This window comes from Oryzias melastigma, linkage group LG12 (genome assembly GCF_002922805.2).
Source record: "Oryzias melastigma strain HK-1 linkage group LG12, ASM292280v2, whole genome shotgun sequence".
Taxonomy (NCBI): domain Eukaryota; kingdom Metazoa; phylum Chordata; class Actinopteri; order Beloniformes; family Adrianichthyidae; genus Oryzias; species Oryzias melastigma.
This window is the reverse complement of record NC_050523.1, coordinates 882784-903283: the sequence shown is the minus strand read 5'-3', so window position 1 is coordinate 903283 and position 20500 is coordinate 882784. Positions and strand designations below refer to the sequence as shown.

Genomic DNA, 20500 nt, shown 5'->3' with positions numbered 1-20500 from the left:
CCGCCTTCGCCCTTCAGTAGCCGGGATAGGCTCCAGCACCCCGCGACCCCGAAAGGGAAGAAGCGGACAAGAAGATGGATGGATGGATGGATGGTACGCTTTGGAAAATATCGTTTTCTATCCTTAAGTATAAATATACGTGAAGTCTACTTATTTTTGGTAAGAATGGGCCAGAACTGAACCTGCGATCTTCCAGGTAGAGGTCGACCGCTCTACCCCTTCACCCCACAAAAAAAGCCTGATTTCCATCCTAAATGTGACATTTAGAGGGTGGTAAAAATGTCCCGTCCAGTTCGCCATTTTTATTTTTAGATGTGGGCGGAGCAAACTCCATCACTTCCTGGTTCATTTTCTGCACTCTGGTGAGTTGATCGGCCCGCCGTGAGAATTGTTTGTTTGTAAAGTTAAGAATTTGAAGGAATTCTGTTTTTATCTGAAGATAATCTCAGTCAACAACTCGTCCAAACAGAAAGAGCTGAAGTCATGAGGAGGAGATAAGAGGGACTTTGAAGTCAATCACAGATATACTGTATCTATATGTTTATAAATCCTGGAGAGATACGGACGTTTGTAGAACCGCTCAGAGCTCCAACAGTTTTAGAGCCTAAAGACGTTTTTAAGGAAAGAAATGAGAGAGTTCCAGCATCCGTTTGGGAGAAGATGCTCCTCTTCATTCATGACGGTCACTTCAGCTTCTGAGATGTTTTCAGGAACTACTGATGCCGTCGGAGGGACAGATGGAGTCCATCTCAGTTTGTCTGGAGTTAGATTTACTGTAACTTTTTAACCAAAAACAGGATCATTCCAGTAGATTGTGAAGGAGAAAAGCCGCTTTTCTCCTTCACAATCTACTGGAATGATCCTGTTAATAGTAGAAAATGAAAGAACAAACACTGGAGCTCTGATGTTAAAGAGTTCAACAGGAACAACTGACCAAACAAAACTTTAGTGACGAATAAATAAATAAGTCAAACTCATAAGAGACTGCCTGATGCTGACTGCAGGTACTGATTTTCCACAGCTAAAGGCTGGAGAAGCGTTCATGGAGTCCGGAATCTGCTTTGTTCTGGAACAGGATTTTACTAGAAAGACGAGTTTCTGCTCCAGCGCAGCAGCCGACTACCGACAGAAAACACAACGTTCTAAAGCTCCAGACGAACAGAGAACATTCAACCTTTAGAGTTCAGCCACTTCATTTCTAATAAACTCTTTTCCGAGTTTCTGCATTTATTTATTTCATTTTCACAGCACACAACAATAAATTACATAACATTCTAGTCTTGTTTAACTAAAACAAACTATTTTAACCAAATACATCAGAACTTTTCTTTTTAAATAACCCGTTTCAACATTGTGTCTGAGGATTTTGTTTTTTCAGTTTTTAATGTAATAATTGATTTGGAATCTTGATTTTTTGAAGATGATTCTATAACCTGAAACTCTGTACAGGAACCGTTTTCTTCCTTTATTTTTGTTCCTGATCTTTCTTTAAAGGTTATAATTCTTTCGTCTTTCTTCTTTGTTTTGTTGTATTTCATTTGGCAGACGTTCAACATGTTTATGGGTTACAAACTATTCCAGGATTCCCTGAAAGAGCATCAACCTGCACTCTACCGGGACTTAAAGACAAAGAAAACACTTTTTCTCCTTTTGTTTGTGTGATTTTTTAAAATCCTGCTAAAATTGAACAGTTTTCCCGCCCATTTACAGAGATGTGGACCAAACAGCGCAGTGTGAAAGCCTTCTGTTTTTGTTTGTTCAGCTTCTCCCATCAGGAGTCGCCACAGCCAATCAGCATTCACCGATCCACACAGGTGGTTTGGTAGAGTTTTTACGCTGGACGGCCTTCCTGATACCAGCCTGTACTTTATCCGGGCTGGGGACCGGCTCAGGGAGACCCAGAGACCCACACGGCCTCCACAAAGAACTCTGGTTTCCAGCTGCTCAGTGAAAATGTATTTGACAATAAAACATTTATTCCAGTTTTAATCAGGACAGAAGGAAGAAAGAATAAACTCCACCTCCTCCACCCAGATGAGGGTCAGAGTTTCTCCTCTGACAGACTCTGGTTCCTGACCCGGTCCGTCTCTGCAGAAGAACTCCAACCAAACTCTGACGTTTTTACTCCCAGTTTTAAACTTCAACTGAGGCTCCGCCTCCCGTTTCTCACACGAATCAATAAAGTTCTGAAGTTCTTCTGGGGTCACAGCAGGAGGGAGAGGTCACTCTGGTGAAAGAGTTCTGCTCCAAACCAGAATCTGGAACCTTCTGGTTCGGACTTCTGGTCGATCAGACTGTCACGTTTCTGGGGCGGGTCGATGCACCAGTTCCAATAAAGCTGCGGGCTCGTGCGCGTGGGGGCGGGTAATAATGTGGGGCAGAGAGAGAGAGAGATGTTTGGCAACACTGACAGGTCACGTGTCCGCTCTGGATGCTGGCGCGCCCTCCTCCTCCTCCTCCTCCTCCATATTTAAAAACCTGCAGACTTTCATTCTGACACAAACTCCGCTGCGCCTCCTCCAGCCTCCGCTGCGCCTCCTCCAGCCTCCGCTGCGCCTCCTCCAGCCTCCGCTGCGTCATGACGCGCGCCGCTGCGCTCCTGCCTCTCGTTTTGGCATCATCCCTCCTGAACTGCGCTGCCGCGCGCGCCTCCATCCTGTGCACGTGGACCACAGTGACACCAAACGACGAGCTGCACTACACCTTCCTCCGGAGCGCCCCCCGCGCCGCCCCCCCGTTCCTGCGCCTGTACCACAGCGCGTGGTCGGCGCAGCGCGCGCTGCTCGCCTGCGCCTGGAGCGATGACGCAGCGGTGGTCCAGAGCTTCCTGTCCCGGTGCCGGCAGCGCCCGCAGGACTTCTCCGCCCGCCCGGACCCGCAGCTGGACTCCCTGCTGGAGGGGGAGGAGTGCGCCCCCCTGGAGGCTCCGCGCTCCGGGAGCAGACCCCCCCGGAGCGTCAGAGGGGATGATGGGGGGTCAGAGGTCAGCGCTCGTCTGCGCGTGAAGCGCGGCTTCATCGTGCCGGGGACGCTGTGGTGCGGCTCCGGGAACAAGGCGCCGTCATACGCAGATTTAGGTTGGTTTGGACAGACAAGCCCGTTAACTGTGACGACTGGGACGGTTTGAGCGGCACTTCCGCTCATAAACTGCCTTTCATACAGTATTGATGAAAGAACAGATAATTTAGTCATTATTTTTGTCTTTGCAGGACTTTTCAACATTTTCTGTGAGAATAAGTTGATAAAAATGTCCACAAATGTTTTCAAATCTGAATTTATTTGCATATTTAACACAGACGTCACTTTCTATCAGCTTCAAACTAATTCCTGAACTGGTTTATGTAAAAACAGTCAGAACTGGTTTAGATTTAATTATCTATAAAGTGTCAGAAGAGAAAACATCTTTGCTGGAATCAGGAAGAAATGATATCTCCTAAAGTCAAACTGAAGCAGGAAGTTCAAACAGCAGCTGAAGGTTTAATGTTAGAAACATTATGATTTTAAAATGTCATTTAAAAACCATTAAACCCCCAAAAACCCAAGAACATGTATGTTGGCCTTTTAAAGTCAATTGTTAAGTATTTATTTTGTTTGGTCATTTGGATATCAGCAACTAACTTCAGCCAAAAAAAAGTAAAATAAAAAAATGAAAATATGTTTTGAAATATAAACAAGCAAACAAACAAATAAGAGGCTAAGTTAACCCTGTGGGTTCTCCAGGGTCAAGCATGATATTTCCTTTATATGGAAGACTAAGTAGGACATAATTAAAAAAATCAACAGAAAGAAACAACAAAACACACATAAACAAATTAATAATACATGTATGTTGTCAGAAGATCATTTTGGTTTGGGATCTAAAAAAGAAAACCAATTACTGATTTTTTTCCTGTGTTTATTCTTAATGTCCGCCTGTATTTCTTTATCTTCTGGCTTTTGCATAAATAGTTTGATGATCTAAATCCAGAACTGCATAAGATTTAGATAAGATAGGCTAATAGATTAATGTGCAGTAAGTTCACTTCTCAGCTAACGATAACGTTTTGTATTTCCAAGAATCAGAAAATACTAAAAGCAGACGTCATGGATCTGATCTGGACCTTCACGGTGTGACGGACGCCTGTAGATCCAGAAACCATCCAAAACCATGACCATGAACTCCCACCAGATAACATTTATCATAGGTCATTGTTTTATTTTTATTTTTTATGTAACGTCTGCAGTGTGGAGCGTAAAAGCTGCAGGAGAAACTAGGAGAATGTTTGGTTTTCCTAAAGATTGGACACCATGAATAAATTGAAACTGAAGCCACACCAACCCAGACGTCTGATGTTCAGATAAACCTGTATAACTTTAGATGTTCCCCCTGTTCGTCTTTTGACTCACTTGGCTTAGATTTAGCAGTCAAACGTTTAAACGAGAATTCTTCTGTGGCTTTATGTCCTCAGATGTTTAGGTAACGACATCCGTTAGCAGGTTTTTGTCTTCGGAGTTTACTCAATATTATCTGGTATTATGTGGCATTCAGAAAAGCTCAGACAAGCAGAGAACTTCCAGTAAAACAGGCTTTCACAGATCTGTTGAAATCTGCTCAGCCAAACGCGTCCTTCATGACGGCCGAAGGTGCTCCACTGGAGGTCTTCCACAGGTGAACAGTTCATGAATCCGATTCGTTCCTTTCAGGCGTTTTCTCCGACACGGACAGCTGCTGCCGGGAACATGACCAGTGCCAGCACACCATCCTGTCCTTTCAGTCGGAGTTCGGCGTCTTCAACAGCAACATCTTCACCATGTCTCACTGCGACTGCGACAACAGGTGAGACCTGCTCCTGACTCACCTGGCTGAGGCCTCCTGAGGACTCTCTCTCCTGACAAACCTCTCCGGCGTGTTGCAGGTTTCACAGCTGCCTGAAGGAAGCCAACGACAGCATCTCTGATGTGGTGGGATACACTTTCTTCAACCTGCTGAAGATGCACTGCTTCACCTTCTCCCACCGACTGCAGTGTGCAAAGAGAAACTGGTTTGGAATGTGAGGAACGTTTATGTTCATTGATGATGTCAGTTTGGTCGTTCCAAACTATTATTGAGTTTGTAGCTTCATGAATTCGTCTCCTTTACTCTGGTGTTAGACTTTTGTTCTTTTATTTAAAACGTTCAGACTGGATTACTGATAAATCTCACAAATGGATCAAGATTTGATTAAAACCTCCAATGAGACACTAGAGATATGACTTGGACTTGAACCTTAACTTGGATCTCTTCTTGTACAAGTTCAGACTAGACCTGACCTTGTAACTGAAGGTGTACGATCAGAAGATGTAACCTTCCCAGACTAAAGTTAGCTTCTAAAGACTTGACACTTGTCTTGAACTTTAAACTTGGACCTGGTCCTCTAGGACTTGAACTCCTAACAAGTAAATGTACTCAACTTGACCTCCAACCTTTCTTGGATCTGCTTTCATGAACCTAAACTTGTTTTGGACGGTTGACCATTGACTTAAAACTTGATCTATCCTAGAACCTCTAAAGACCAAAGACTTAAGAGTGTGACTAGACCTTTAAGGTTGAACTTTCTAATAAATGACTCAAGACTTGGTTGAGACTCTTGACCGCTGACCTAAAACTATACTGGAACTTAAAAGAAAAGATCTGAAATAGAACCAGAATGTTTTTTTTCTAAGATAAACTTTATTGATCCCACTGGAAACGGGTGGTGGTAGGGTAACACATCCAAAGTTATCTAGTACTAGTGGAGCTAACCGCCCAGAAGACTCGAGGGAGTACAGGATATGATGTCAAATATTAAGGATCTTCTAATAACAAACGCTCTTTGAACTGACAAAACTCTGACTGCTTGAACAATTAACATAATTCCACCCGATTCTACAGTAGCTTTGACTATTGTGTTGCCTAATGATGTAAAGTCGCTTTTCTCTGAGCCAGAATTTGTTGGAATTACTTTAGTTGTTAAAGAGTTCCAAAGAGTTGTGTTATTCAGGAGCTGCTGGTGACATATCCGGTTTTAAAGCCTCATTTAGCTCTTGCTTCATGCGCGTCCCTCTGCTTTGACTCACAGGTGTAAAGAGTCTCAGATGGCTTTGTACGCAGACGTCCATCCACCCACTCTGTACGAGACGACTCCGCCTGAGGACTGCAGCAACGTCTCGTGCTCCAACATCAGCTCCACTGTTGGTACAGAGCAGAAAACCAGTACATCGTCTCCACAAACACACCTCTCCACCACCACAGCCACCTCCACCTTCCCATCACCCCCCAGAGCTTTCTCCTCCATCACTTCTCCGCCCAGCCCTGGGACTTCCACGAGCAAAGGCCCAGCTGGTAAACCCGCAGGGTCCAGACCGGGGAGGGACGACCTGGAGAACGCTTTACCAGCCAAACTCCCGGCAGTGGTCCAGCAGTATGCTAACGTCACAGGTACTGCTGGCGCCTTCGGTTACCGTTCACCGACCTCTGAAAGACTCTGAACGTTTTCTGTCCTGTCTTTCAGAGAGGCAGACGGACTGCAGCATCTTCAGGGAACTTGATGATTGTAAGATGAGAATTCTGCCTCAGCAGGCGAAGTACGGCCTCGTCAACACCAAGGCGGGGACGCTGTACCACTGCAACTGTACGGCCAGGTAACCCAACAAACCGTAAACCCTGATGGTTCTGATAACCTTATCGTTTATGACAGTCATAACATGAGCGCATACATCCGCAGAGTAAATATTTACATCCCGTTTACGGCCCGTGCAGTGATTGTAGTGGACTAACGGTGTTTGGGTGTGTGCCAGATTAGACGTGGCATGACTTCATCGGACGAATCTAGGCCAAAAGCACACATGCATGCAGGCCTGCAGCCTTACATAAGTGGAGGCAGCTGTCTGCGTTTACTCGGAGGATTTAATGCGTCTGAACATGAGCTAGGCTAGAGTCTCTGCTGGTATTACTGAACTGTCTGTGTGTCTTTGTAGATTGTTCCAGACGCTGGCTCAACAGAGGTCACTGACAGCGGTGCAGAATCTTCTGATGAGCTTCGTCTCCCAGTCCTGCTTCCTGTTTCAGGACTGCACATCAGGAAACACGTCAGTATTCACAAAAAGCAGCTCACATGTTAAACAGTTTACACAGAAACATTTTCACTTAAGCAATAAACCCAAACTTAGACGAGTTGGTCACACAGAGTTGAGGAAGTACCGCTAACGTTAGCATGTTTCATCCTGACTGACAGAAACGTTTCAGCTCAATAAGCTAAAACATTTCATCTGAAACGGAAACACTTCTTCCATAAACGGACTAAACGATTAGAGGAACAGACGAAAAATTTAAAAATCTAGTTTACTATGAGTATACTTAGTAAAAGGCAGTGTAGTTCAAGTTTACTTTTTCTATACTCGTATCTATATTCTGAGTACCTAAAATGTTTTAATTTGTTCTGATGAGTATTAAGTTAGTACACTTCCTACACTACAAGTACTGTTCTTGCTACACTTATACTCAAGTATAATTAGTAAAATATACTACCAGTGTGTTACTTCTTGCTAAGGCACGACATTTCTGGGAAATGCAAATCTCTGTATGCTGAACGCCAGTTAACAAATCATCAATCCGACTTTGATAATGTTAAACTTTAATAACATAAGCAACTTCTTATTGTGCAGCTGGATCCTTCTAAATCTGTAAGTACTACGTTTTTAATTAAAATTACCAATAAATAGCATAAACTTGTTAAATATTGCTCAGTGATTTTTATTTTCTTTTTAAACTCTTGATATTTCAAACATAAACATGTAACTCACAGCTACACAAATAAAAAAACTGCAAAAGAAAATAAAAATCAACAATTGAACAAAGGAAATTTCAACAAATGTTGAAAACTTTTAAATAAATTCTAGTTGTTCACAAATAAAAAAAATACTCAATTAACCCTTTAACACCTGAGGGGTTGTCGGTGACGCTTAAACCCAAAATCTTTAACACACTGGACTTTTCACTTTTCAACTGTTCAAAATCTACTGGAATTACGTTCCAGTAAATCAAGGAACATAAAGACTGGAGCGCTGCTGTTAAAGGGCTGAAAAAAACAATTGTGCAGTCATTTTTTCCAACATTCTTACTCGTTATTGTGATGTTTGTGGATCCAAAGCAATATTATTCAAACTGTTTTCCTCTTCTCATTAAACCGTCTGACCTGTGTGACTAGAATCAACATCCAGTGAAGCTACAACTAACTGGCTTAATCATTTCCAGCTCCTTAACAGTATTTTAGTCTACTAATTAAATGCAGTATGCCATAAAAGCATAACAGAGATAAAGAAATAGAGATAAATATTTCACAGACAGCATAAGTCGGCCATAAAACGGCTTTCCTTCTGCTTCCTCCAGCAGCTGTCCGGCCGTGGAGCTGAAAGCTGAACTTCAGCCGGATCAGCAGGGGGGCTCTGAAGACGGGCAGCAGCGCCACCTGCAGGCCGTTAACCTGAAGGTCAGGAGGCCAAAAACCAGCAGAGCGGCGAGGAAAGACAGACGTGTGAGGCTCTTCAAACTGTGCGTCAGGAAGACACAACCCAGACAAGCGAGGAAGGGAAGAAGAGCAGAACTGAAGACGCAACAACCCGAATGAAACACAAAAAAGACCATCCAGGGTGGACATCCAGGGATGGAAGGGTTTGGTTTTATTTATTGTAAATAAGAAATGACTAAAACAACAGAAGAATAAGGTCCTGGACAAGATGAACTTTGCATTATTTCATATTTTCAGGTTTCTTTTCGAGTCTTTTTTAAAGTTCAGTTCTGAACACCTTTGAAACTTTGCACTCTTAGTATTTAAATATTATTAGCATTTGGAAGACAAGAAGCAAACGTTTGGCCAAAATCCTAAAGAAAAAGGACTTCCTTTAAACAATAAGACTGACTCCGAGTCTTTCGAGTGATTTCACGGAGTCGGAGAGGATCTCGTCTGGAGTCAAACTTCTCTGCTGTGCTTTAAAAACCTTTTTTGGACCCGGAGGTCAAGTTGACCTGGAGGAATCAACATTCTTTAACATTGTCTCCTCCAGATTATGTGTGTATTTAAAGATAACTTATTTTGGTAACATTTGAAATGAAGCTCCATGAGGATGTTTTGAGTCAACATTCAAACAGTTCTTTTCTTTTGTATTAAAAAGGTTTAAAGTCTAGATAAAAAGGCTGTTCCAGAAATAGACTCATACGTTTCTCTGGATAAGATTTTCCTTTTTTTGGTTTATAAAGTGAAACTGTGGCTTTAGGTTTTCTTCCTGTGTTCCTCATAAACTCCATGCACACATTGCACTTGTATTTGTACAGAACTGTATTAGAAATGTTTCATTTTGAAGCATTAAAATGTGTTTGTAAATATGTGTAAATATGAAGCACTTGGTTTATAAAGCAAGAAAAAAAGGCAAATATTAAAACTTTGAAATAAAGTAAACTATGGAAGTGTTTGTGACTCAATATTAAATAGAAACATTCATTCATTCATTCATTCATCTTCATGACCGCTTCTTCCCTTTCAGGGTCGCGGGGGTGCCGGAGCCTATCCCAGCTACTGATGGGCGAAGGCGGGGTTCACCCTGGACAGGTCGCCAGTCTGTCTCAGGGCCTCAATCACACACCCATTCACTCTCACATTCACACCTATAAATAGAAACATTAATAATGGAAATGCTTTTTCAGACCCCCAATACAGCAAAAAAAAAAAAAAAAAAAACATTTCAGGCTGGCCTTTTATTGTGGGCAGTCCAAGGCACACCTGTGCACTAATCATGATGTTAGATCAGCATCTTGACGTGGCTCACCTGTGAGGTGGGATGGATTATCTCAGCAAAGCAGAAGTGCTCACTATCACACATTTAGACGGATTTGTGAACAATGTTTGAGAGAAATGGTCATATTGTGTATCTGGAATGAATTTTAGATCTTTAAGTCCATCTCATGAAAAATGGGACAAAAACAAAAGTGTTTATGTTTTTGTTGAGTGTAGTATTTCAGATGTACTTTTCTCAAAAACTGTTCAATAAAAATACTTAATGTTTTCAGCAGTATTACTCTTGGAAGTACTAAATATGGTGAAAGGTGATGTACTAAATTTAAATTTAGTAACTTGTGCAAAAATGAGATATTTTTATGGTATTTTAGATGTGTCTTTCTCCAAAACTATAAAGTAAAAATGATTAATATTGTCAGGAGTTGTATTCCTTGAAGTACAAAATAGGTCTGTAAAGGAATTTTGATGTACCAAATTTACAATCGAGATATATTCTGGTGTCATTTGTTGCACCTTTTATGATAAGTGGATTTCTTAAAAATTATACAGTAAAAATGCTCTATATTTCCAGGAGAAATTTTGTTTAAAGTACTAAGGTCTGTGAAGGATTTATAATGTACTAAATTGATTATTGGGATTCATTCACAGCCAAAATAATCCAGTTTTCTATCAGTGGTACAAGAGATTTTGAGATTGGATTTCTAAAAAAACAGAAAAACAGTAATGCACAGTCAATTTCACATAATTATCATATGCTTCAATAGTAATATGCATTCATAAAGAACAATAATATCATGTTTCCGAAAGCTCGGAGGAGTCTTAGGATTTTCCAGGGAGCACTGACCTGCTACCGTAAGTTTTATATGAAACTCGCAGAAAAAAAATCCAGTCAGGGCTGATTTGACCACATAAATGTGAATGGTGGCTCGTTTGACCGCAGTAAAAGTTTGCACTTTCATATTGTCCCAAGGCATTTGTGAAAATGGTGAATGATTGAAATCTTTTTCCCACTGAAATGTCCGGCGCTCCTTCATCCATCAGGCTCTTCAGCAAAAGGATGGGAGGGCTGCTCATAACTTGCTGGCAGACTCTTAAAAAAAGTGCAACCAAAAAAATAATTTTGCATGATTAACACACGTGATTCAAAATATTATGTGCGAATAGACACTTTCTTGATGGAAATGTGCAGAAGGAAGCACACTGAATGGCCACAAACACAACGAACTTAAATCAAGATTAATGAACAATTTAAAGTAAATATAATGATAAAAAAATATATCAAATTGAGTTTCAATAAATATTTCAAAAAGTTGACGTTCCGTTAGGTCATTATTATAGGTTATTTGTCCCAATTTTAGGGCTTTTTGCTGCATATTTGACTTGTTGGAATAAATATAAATGTGTTTTCCAGAGAAGCTCACACAGTTAGCATGATAGCCATGTTTTTCCATTTAGTTCAGCATAAAGAAGCTTTAAGAGAACGAGTTTCATGTGAATATTTTTGTAATTACATTTTATTGTTTAATAATCATTTAAACGGCTACAACGCACGTGGTGACAATAAATTAGCTAAAAGGAGCTAGCCAGCGGGAAAACTCTTCGAATTCTTCTCAAGATGGCGCCCTTTACCAAGGCCAGAAATCAGGTACGTACAAAAACATGAAAAATGTCGATTTATAAGATAAGCGCGTCATTAGGACTTTAATTAAATTGTTTTAAATATATATTTAATTGTTTTAATTTTAATGTTGACGCCTCGAAGCCCCGGAGACCTAGTTTCAGACGTTTTCTTCCTCTTCCTGTCCGGTAACTTTCATCAAACGCCACTTTAACGAACTTCCAGCGGCCGTGCGGGTTCATCCCGCGCCCCGCTCCGTGCGTGGACACCCCCACCGCCGCTTCGTGTCTGTCGGGTAACCCAACTCCCGCTCTGATGTCACGGGGAGGAACCGACACCGAGCCGAGCGCCGCAGCCGCCGAGCCGACCGGATCCCCGCCTCCCACCGGAGCCGCATTCCGCCGCTGCGGGAACATGGCGCGTTCTCTCCGGAGTCATTTAAGCGAAGACCGGCGCCGGGCGGCCGCCTCGTAGCAGAGCAGAAGCCCCGCGTTGTTTCCCGTTTGTCTGGACGTTCTCCTGCCGCCGTCCCGGAGCTCCTGTCCGGGGATGAACGGATCCAGCCGGGATGGAAAAACCCAGAACGAGGAGAGAGAAGGTAAGATGGTCGCTCCTTGGAGGAACTTCTGACCAAACTTCTCTGACCTGAGAGTGTCTGCTGCTCCTCACATCACCTCCTCTCAGCTGATTGGAAGTTCACTCCTCCTGAAGATCCTCACTTTAGAAAATATAATGAGCATCATAATAAATCCTGGTAAAAGTTAAGATCACAAAGATCATTAAAACCGAGAAAAACATGTTTGTTTTAAATAATCTAATGAAGACAAATGATGGTCAGGTTTAGTCTCCAGATATAAATGAACATCACAAGAAGAAGTACATCTCTATGAACCACAACTAACCTTTCCAGGTGTTTTCTCACACCTGAAACATTTACCTGCTGAAAGCGTTGGAAGTCCAAGTCAAGAGATTTAACCAGGAATTTAGCTTAAAAACGAGAAAATTAACTTTTTATGTACAAAATGTGAGAATTATGAGTTACTCTTTTTTTAATCCAGAATGTGCATTCAGGAGATGTGATGAAAACATCCCAGAATAAGTTCTAAAAGTGACTGAAAACATTTAAAAAACTGAAACTCTCGCTCCAATATTTTCAAACGTTCCCAGTTGTCTTTTTATTAGGACAATCCTGCGTTTAGCTAAAAACAAACAAAGAAAACGATGTTTTCTAGCACATAGTTTCTGCAGAGCGACAGACGTTCATCAGGAAAGAATAAAGAAATACTAAGAAATACAATTGTGAGGTTAATTTAAATGTCCTCCATTATCAGAAAAACACAGGACTATCTTCACCCTCTCAGGGTAGTACTGACGACCTATAACTATCTTCTCCCTCTCAGGGTAGTACTGACGACCTATAACTATCTTCACCCTCTCAAGGTAGTACTGACGACCTATAACTATCTTCACCCTCTCAGGGTAGTACTGACGACCTATAAATACCCCACATGATAATTGTTCCCATTTATCACATTTTATCTGTTACTAAAACTTAATTTGGCCTGAGAGGGTTAAAAACACCCAAAACATTATTGTTATTGGACTTGATCTTTAAGTAAAATGTCTGCGTTCATGAATCGCCGTTTGGACGTGTTCTTGATAATGATCCTCTCAGACTCTGAACACCAACATCTGAACTTCACTGTTGGAGTAGTTTGGCCGGAGTTTCTCCTGGTATTGATGTTCTTTGCACGCCGTGCTCCTGCCATGCCGTGGTCATCGGAGCTCCCTTTGGGCTGGATGCATTTTGGGGCTGTCGTGGCCTTTCATTGGCATCTCTTGGCTTTTACATATTTGAAAGTACAGCAATAAATGTAGATGTTCAGACCTTTGAATGTTATTTTGTGTATTTTAACTGTTTGAGTTCACAAATTATTGACATAAAGAAAGAAAAACAACCTTTGTTTTAATGAAGCACGCGTCAGAGACGAGATGGTTCCTGCGTCCTACTGCTAGTAACTTTTACGTCTTTGAGGTTGAGGTTCAGGTCAGATCTGCAGTGATCTCCGGCTGGTTTCAGTTCTCTGAAATAATGCATCAGACTCTTAGTGATCCGTGTTTTGCACTCAGACTTCAGAGGTCATGGAGGGGAAATCCTCATAGAAAGAGATGCAGAAGAACCCTGAGAAGCTGCAGTCTTCTTGTCACAGATCCGACTTGGACTTGAGCTGCTTCCTCTTGTCTTCGTACTCCGACAGAAGTTCAAGTCAAAGACTGAAAGGACACATTCTGCAGCACAGCTTCCTCTTGCTCAGGTATTCAGCCCCCAGGTCTCTGTGCTTTCCTACAGGAAGGCCGTCCCTGTGACCAGGCTGAACGGGGGGTTGAGTAGTCAGACGGACAGAGGGGGGAAGTGTGTGTTTGCTGGTAATCTTGGAAGGTCTGTAACAGGATATTCACGTTGTGTTTCTGTAGAGCTGCTTCCTAACTGTTGAAGCTGCACCTGATACTGTTTGTGTTGGTTACTGGACTCGAACCCTCGGTCCAGGCTGTCCTTACGGAGGGATACAGACTGTCTGCAGATGAATGATAGTCAAACTTGTGCAGGTGACCTCCGGGAAACATCAAGGTCATAGACCGCTCAGTCGACCTGTGAAGCATGTTTATCTACGGGCGTGCTGCGGGCGACAGGTCCTGGTGAACATGTGAGGGTCAGTAAGGGGGGAGTAGGTGAGCTGCAGGTGATTCGTACAGATTTTTTATTTACCAACTCCGCCTCCAAGTCCTGCAGACTGAACCAGGATCCCGTTAGTGCTGTTCACGTGATACGTGCACGCTCCTCACTGCAGCCTGCCACAATCAGTAGTTTGTGTAGACGTCCTACAGACGCTTGTGTATCTCGTGCACGCCCCGTGCGTGATGCATTTGTGAGCGAGTCAACTGCTAAAAAAGGTCAGTAAAGAGTTTCACACACTAACGATGAGGAATTGTTGTGACTGAAGTTATTTCTAATCATTTCCTGTTCTTATTTAATGAAGGCTAAAGGAGGCTTTAGATTTTGTCATGTGAAAAGTTTTATTGATCAATATTTTCAAAGTTGTATCCATTAATTGTCAATAAGAACCGGACTGAGTGACTCCTCCCCCCTGGTCTTCCAAACAGGAAGTGGCTCCAAGAAGCCAAAATCTCATAGACTTCTATAGAGAAATAATCAGCTGTTATCAGTCATTCTATTGGTCAGAATAAACATTCTGGCTTTGATACTTTTTTAGCATCTTTCTGCAAAATACCATTTTTTTTTTTCATGATATTTTTTCTATATTGCAAGTTACAAACTGGCCAATCAGATTGCTCAATAAAAGCATGTGGTTCCTTCATACTTTCCAATCCAAACATTTGATTGACAGATTCTCTTGAGCCACTGTCAGTGGGAGGGGCTTGGCTTTCCCACAAGCTCACTTCCTGATTGGAGAGAGTGGTTGTCATAGAAACGTTGACTCAGACCAATGTTGTCTGGTTCCAACAGGGCGACGTCCGTACCACAGAAAAATGTTTTAATTAACTGAGGACATAATGAAGTACAGTGCAGTCAACACATTAGAACTCATACAAATAGAAACATTAACATTAAGTGGCCAGACAAGAAAGAAAGAAAGAGAGAGAGTAAACAAATAAGAGACAAAAAATTAGAAAATTAAAGATTTACTGTTTTGGTTTCTTCATGTTCTTAATTCTAGAGATTGACAGATGTCTAGTGTTTTTGAGCCTTTGTATTCTTGGAAGTTAAATGATGATTGAAATGAACTGGAGGTAAGACATTTTCTATGGGTGACATCACAGGCGGTCTGTCCATCTCTATATACTGTCAATGGTCTAAACCAGGGGTGTACACACTAAGGGTTCTAAAACTTGAGCGATGGGCCGGACCAGGAGCAGATCCTTGAAGTGTTTGAGAAAGAAAACTACAGTTAATCTGGACAATAACCGGCTTTTTTAATTAACAACTGATTTTTGCTGCTGTTTTAGTCCCAATGGCACCAATTGGTTGATGTCTTTCAGGAGAAAAACAAAATTGCTGTGTTGGAATGATCAGACTGGCTCAAAAGACTCACATAAATGTGACAAAAACAACGAATCTTCCAGCACAACATGAATACAAAACAACTTTCAGCACTTATAACCCAAGTCAGTGTATTTGTAGATCACATAAGGTGAGGCGGCAGAATTATAGAGTAAATAAAACATCAATAAGGATTATCAATATCATTTATTCCAGATTAAGCAGTTTAACAGGCTGCAGATGGTTTCCGGGCCGCAGTGTTTTTATGCATTAAGTTTACAAAACAAAAGTGAATTCTGACACATTTTAAAGTGTCATTTATGACTCATTTTAAGAGTTTCACAGCGTTTATTTATGCTTCAATAACATGTAAAGTAAAAAAAAAAACCTGGAATAATCCAGATGCTAAAAGTTCGGTTAAAGTTCTGTATCACTTTTCTGACTGATGTTTTTGATGGTTTATTACTGTGAAAACCCAAAGTAGTCTCAGTTTTAGTCAGAATTCTCCAGAATCTTTGTTTTTTTATCTCTTTTGAAAGAATCTTCTGCTCCTTTAATGTGAAGTTTAGTTATTGTAGGAGCTTTTATTTTGGTGTTTACTGTTAATTTAGTTGATTTCAGTGTGGAAGAATATTTTTTCTTAAATAATAATTGAGTTAAAAAAAATAACAAATACTAGATGTAAAATGTTTTTACAATAAACAAAAGTATTTTCTCCTCTTCTAAGTAAAAACATCTGCAGTGACGGCCTGTTTTTTATATCTTCAGGCTGTAAATTCACCATTAGGTTGAGTCAAAGCTGGTGATGAAAGTGTCGGGAATCCCTCCAGTCTGCATATTTCAGGCGGAAAGCGCCTGCTGGTGTTTCGGGGAGAAGGCGGAGATAATGAGGGCTTTGAGTGAGCTCTGGTGAAAGGACAGATTTGGAAACATCAGATCAGAGCGAAGCTGAACTTCAGCTGCACACACAGTGTCTTCTAGACATGTTTCCTCCTAAGATCCTGTCAGAAATGAATGAGAGGAACACGACTCTCACCCGTCTGTCTGAGAGGCTCCTCAGAAGAATTCATGAGGTTTCTGCTGAGCAGAGACGGAGAAACTGATGCTGCCGGACGTCCACCTGAAGATGAAGCTGCACAGATTTGATCTCTCAGAAATGATCTTTCATTTGAAAAGTTATGTTCAAGAATCAGACGGTTGTGATTTCACCTGCCAGACGCTTCAGGAATAAACAAATGCTTCGTTCTGATGAAACATGTCGGCTAGCCGAACATCAAAATCAAATGTTCACCGAAGTTCTTCCAGGAACTCTGGAATGATCAGAGTGTGGATTCAAACCCACAAGTCCGAGGCAGACGCTACTGCTCAGCCACGAAGCTAAAGTAGAGACAATCAGGATGGGATTAAAACAAACAACCGTTAAACTATTAGATCGATTATTGATTCAAAATGTTTGAAATTATTATTTTAAGTGAATTTTTTTCTTCCAAATCTCTTTTTTTATATTTTAGGAAAAATTTCATGTCAGAAATCAAAATGACTGCTCTTAATTTTATAGTTTAATTGGTGAAAAAAGGAACATTTTTCTGGAGTTGTGAAATTAACTGTTTGAGTCTACATATAAATCAGTGGATTAGCAGCTTGTCTTGCAATAAATGCTTTAAGTTATTCTTCTTTTTAGATTTCTCTTTATTTGCTAAATCATAGACATATTTCCAATAGATTGGATCTACTGCCCTGCTTGTTTTTGTTCAGTAATTACCTGCATCAGGTGTGTTCAGTCGATTAGAAGCTGGATTTACTTCATCCAGCTAATCAGGAATCTGAAACAGGTGAGCTGCTAAGTGAGCGGACGCCTGCCGTTGATGGCGTTACCTGTTGAATTCTGCACGGCGAAAGTGAAGCCTGAATCGAGAAGGGCAAGTCGACTGGAGTTTGCTCCGCCCACCTCATTGCATTTTGTAACTGCAAATGGGCGGGGCAAAGAAAAGTTTGAAGTTACCCAATCAAAATAATAAAAATCCCAAACATGATTCTAGTTCTGATGGAATCAAAACACCTAAAAGAAGCCCCGCCCCCACAATAAATGTTAATAAAGTTTCTGTTTATAGATTAAAAACAGTGTAAAATGAGATGTTTAACATTGGAGTCTATGGGACCTCGTTCTCCTCAACCTGCCTCTGGTGGTCTGTTGGAGAACTGCAGCTGCTGTATCAAACTTTATTGACCAAACATTGAAACGAACCAAACAAGCTCCAACAAGAGGAGCCGTTCTGACATGAACTGCTTCCATTCAGGCGAGACGTTATTTACTGAAACAAACATGATAATAAACAGAAAATAGTCACTAATAAACTAACATCTCATGAAAAACTGAAGAACTTCAGCTGTAATTTCTCTCAGAGCTGCGTGTCACAGATCTGAATCGTGTTCCTATGACACTCCTGTCATCTTCATCAGTTTGACCTTTAGGTCACGATTGGGTCACCAGAACTCGGCTCGACCCAAAGAGTTTGACGTTAGGCAGACGTTGACTGAGGTCATCAGGAGCTCCTCTCTCATCGTCTGACATCATGGCGGTGGGAGTTTACGCCTCCTCCCGCCTCACGGTTCTCCTCTTTCTCTCCTCAGTTCTCCTTCTTCGGATCTCGCTCCACAAACAGAACCATCCACACCTCCTCTTCGTCCTCCTCTCCTCCCGTCCCGTCTGTTCCGGTGTCTGGTTCTGGTGCCGCCAGCCTGAGCAAAGCGGAGTTCTTGGAGCGTGTGCGGCGCAGTAACCAGGCCTGCCAGCAGGGGGACTTCGGCCTGGCGGTCCGTCTGTACTCGGAGGCGCTGAACGCCGACCCGCAGAACTGCATCCTGTACAGCAACCGCTCCGCCGCGTACCTGAGGCTGGGCCAGTACGGCACGGCGCTGGACGACGCCGTCAAGGCGCGGCTCATCAACCCCAAGTGGCCAAAGGTAGGAGGTTCGAATCCCGTCTCCTCAGACCAGGGGTCGATGGGGGGGGGCTCTTTGAGGTTCTGCTCTGGTTCCTCCGAGTTCTTCTGCACACTTTCACCTGTTTCCATCCGTCTGGTTTTCAAGCCCCTGAAGTGACGTTTTTCTTCTTTTATGGTTTTTGAAACTTAATTGTCTTTAGCTCATTTAACAAAATGTGACGCTGCAGAACCAGCAAACTTTGTTCTAAGAAGGTCACTGAGGTTTTAATATCTTAAGGAGGAATTTGTTTTTTCTCTTCAGCTCAACGTTTTAAACGTCCTCATGATTTCATGAAGCTTCTTCAGATTTGATCATCTGGTGTCATTTTTGGCTTCATTCCTTTTCATTTTCAGGAATTATTTACTTTTTTTAGCCTTTATCATCATTATTCAGGATTACCAGGATTCAGTTTATTTACATTTACCAGTTATTGTGAATAATAACAGCGTTCAGCATGGATGACCTTCCTTCAGGTATTCTAACTTTAAGCAGGTATTTTACATTCTCTTTCAAATATTTCAGTCTCTAAACTTTCTTTTTCTCCCTTCAGTAAACAGTTTTATTTCTCAGCTTCATTCATTCATTTCAACAGGAAATGCACTTTTTAAAACATTTCTTTATTTTATTATATTGCATATAATTAAAAATCTAAATTTGATGTTTTAAAAACATTTTTTGCTTGTTTTTTATTGTTAGAACGTTTAAGTATAATTTTAGTTTTTGCAACATATTCATTTTAAATTGAATTTCAACATGTGTACCTTTTACAATAAATTATTTGTATTGTAAATTATTAAAGATATATAAAGAACATGTTCACAAACAAAAAAATCTCTAAAAATAAGAAAAGTATTTAAAAAATAAACTTTTTTATGGTAACTGCAGAGGAAAGGACAAAGGAAACGTCTACAAATCACATCACATTTGTGGTTTACTATAAGAGAAATGATTAATTAATTGAGGATTCATGTGCGATGTGTGTCTGCGGTGTCGTTTTAAATATTTGTTGTGAGTCGACGATAAAATAAAACAGTTTGTCTGGGATGTTTGGGTGTAATTTGTTGACGGTCTCTGCAGATTCTTAAACTCTGAGCTCTGATTTTAATTCATTTGATGCATCAATACAAACATTAACTGGACAGGAATTCACTTTTGGTCAGTTTCTGATTTTATTTGTTATTCCAACAGTGCTGTTGCTCAAAGCTACATTTTTTTTTTTTGTACTTCATAGAGAAACTTTCCTGTAACCTGGAAGGAACAAAAGGAAATTCTTTTTCTGCTGGATGTTGTAAATAATTGTTGGTTAAGATAAAAATGTAGGCAGAGAAATTCTGTAGAATTCTTTGTTTTTTTATTTTGGAACATCTTTAAAAAAAGAAAAAAGTAAAAGACTTTATGTGGATTTGAGTTTTGGATTGGACTCACAATGATGAACAGACCGGTCACTCAGTCCAGTCCTCATATACAGTCGATGATTGAAACTCCAGAATGTTTTTGATGTTTGTAGATCTGAAATAATTAGAATATTTGTCAGAATTTAAAATAGAGTTATTGGGGGGTGATGTGAAGTGGAGCTCTTAAAGTTGGTGTGTTAGAGAGTGATGGGGGGGGTCTGCCCTCTCTGTGAGCCGGGGCCGCTCCGCTTCCTCCCTCTGTGGGAGAGAATGGGCGGAAGTGAGGGTGGGTGTGTTTCTGCGTTTCTGTGCGCGGCTGTTTTCGTGTTTTGTGTCCAGCCTTGGCTCCTCGCTCCAACACAATGACAGAGGCGGCGTTCCCGTGAGCGCACGGCGGCGGCGCGGTAGCGGTGAGCTCACTGCGCCATTCGGGTCAAAGCCAAGGTCAGACCCTCAGAGAGGCGGAGAGAGCGGCGCCGTTTACTTCTGCCTCGCTTCCCTCTTTCTGCTTCTCCATCCGCCTCCCACAGGCTGCCCCTCTGCTGCCCCTCTGCTGCCCCTCTGGTACCCCTCTCGTACCCCTCTCCAGTGAGCGGAGGTGATGTGGTCAGAAGTCTCCAGCGTTTGGATCTGCTGAAGGAACCTCTTTGCATTC

General features: G+C 41.5%; 2 protein-coding genes across 7 annotated transcripts in view; both read left to right on the top strand.

Moving 5' to 3' along the window:
• rph3aa (rabphilin 3A homolog (mouse), a) overlaps positions 1–9393 on the top strand; it is a 199717-nt gene extending 190324 nt beyond the window's left edge. For 3 of the 4 annotated variants that reach the window (XM_024298970.2, XM_024298969.2, XM_024298967.2), the window contains 6 exons: positions 4684–4816; positions 4896–5030; positions 6078–6436; positions 6510–6639; positions 6976–7086; positions 8387–9393. In XM_024298970.2, coding sequence (XP_024154738.1) covers positions 4684–4816; positions 4896–5030; positions 6078–6436; positions 6510–6639; positions 6976–7086; positions 8387–8624 — 1106 coding nt within the window. In that variant the 3' untranslated portion in view covers positions 8625–9393. The remainder of the gene's footprint in view (positions 1–4683; positions 4817–4895; positions 5031–6077; positions 6437–6509; positions 6640–6975; positions 7087–8386) is intronic. The other variant, XM_024298968.2, reaches the window with a different exon arrangement.
• A 1922-nt stretch (positions 9394–11315) lies between these two features.
• The window catches only part of ttc28 (tetratricopeptide repeat domain 28), an 83942-nt gene continuing 74757 nt past the window's right edge, over positions 11316–20500 (top strand). For 2 of the 3 annotated variants that reach the window (XM_024298966.1, XM_024298963.1), the window contains exons 1-2: positions 11866–12004; positions 18098–18430. In XM_024298966.1, coding sequence (XP_024154734.1) covers positions 11975–12004; positions 18098–18430 — 363 coding nt within the window. In that variant the 5' untranslated portion in view covers positions 11866–11974. Of the gene's footprint in view, positions 11434–11865; positions 12005–18097; positions 18431–20500 lie in introns of those variants that run through there. The other variant, XM_024298964.2, reaches the window with a different exon arrangement.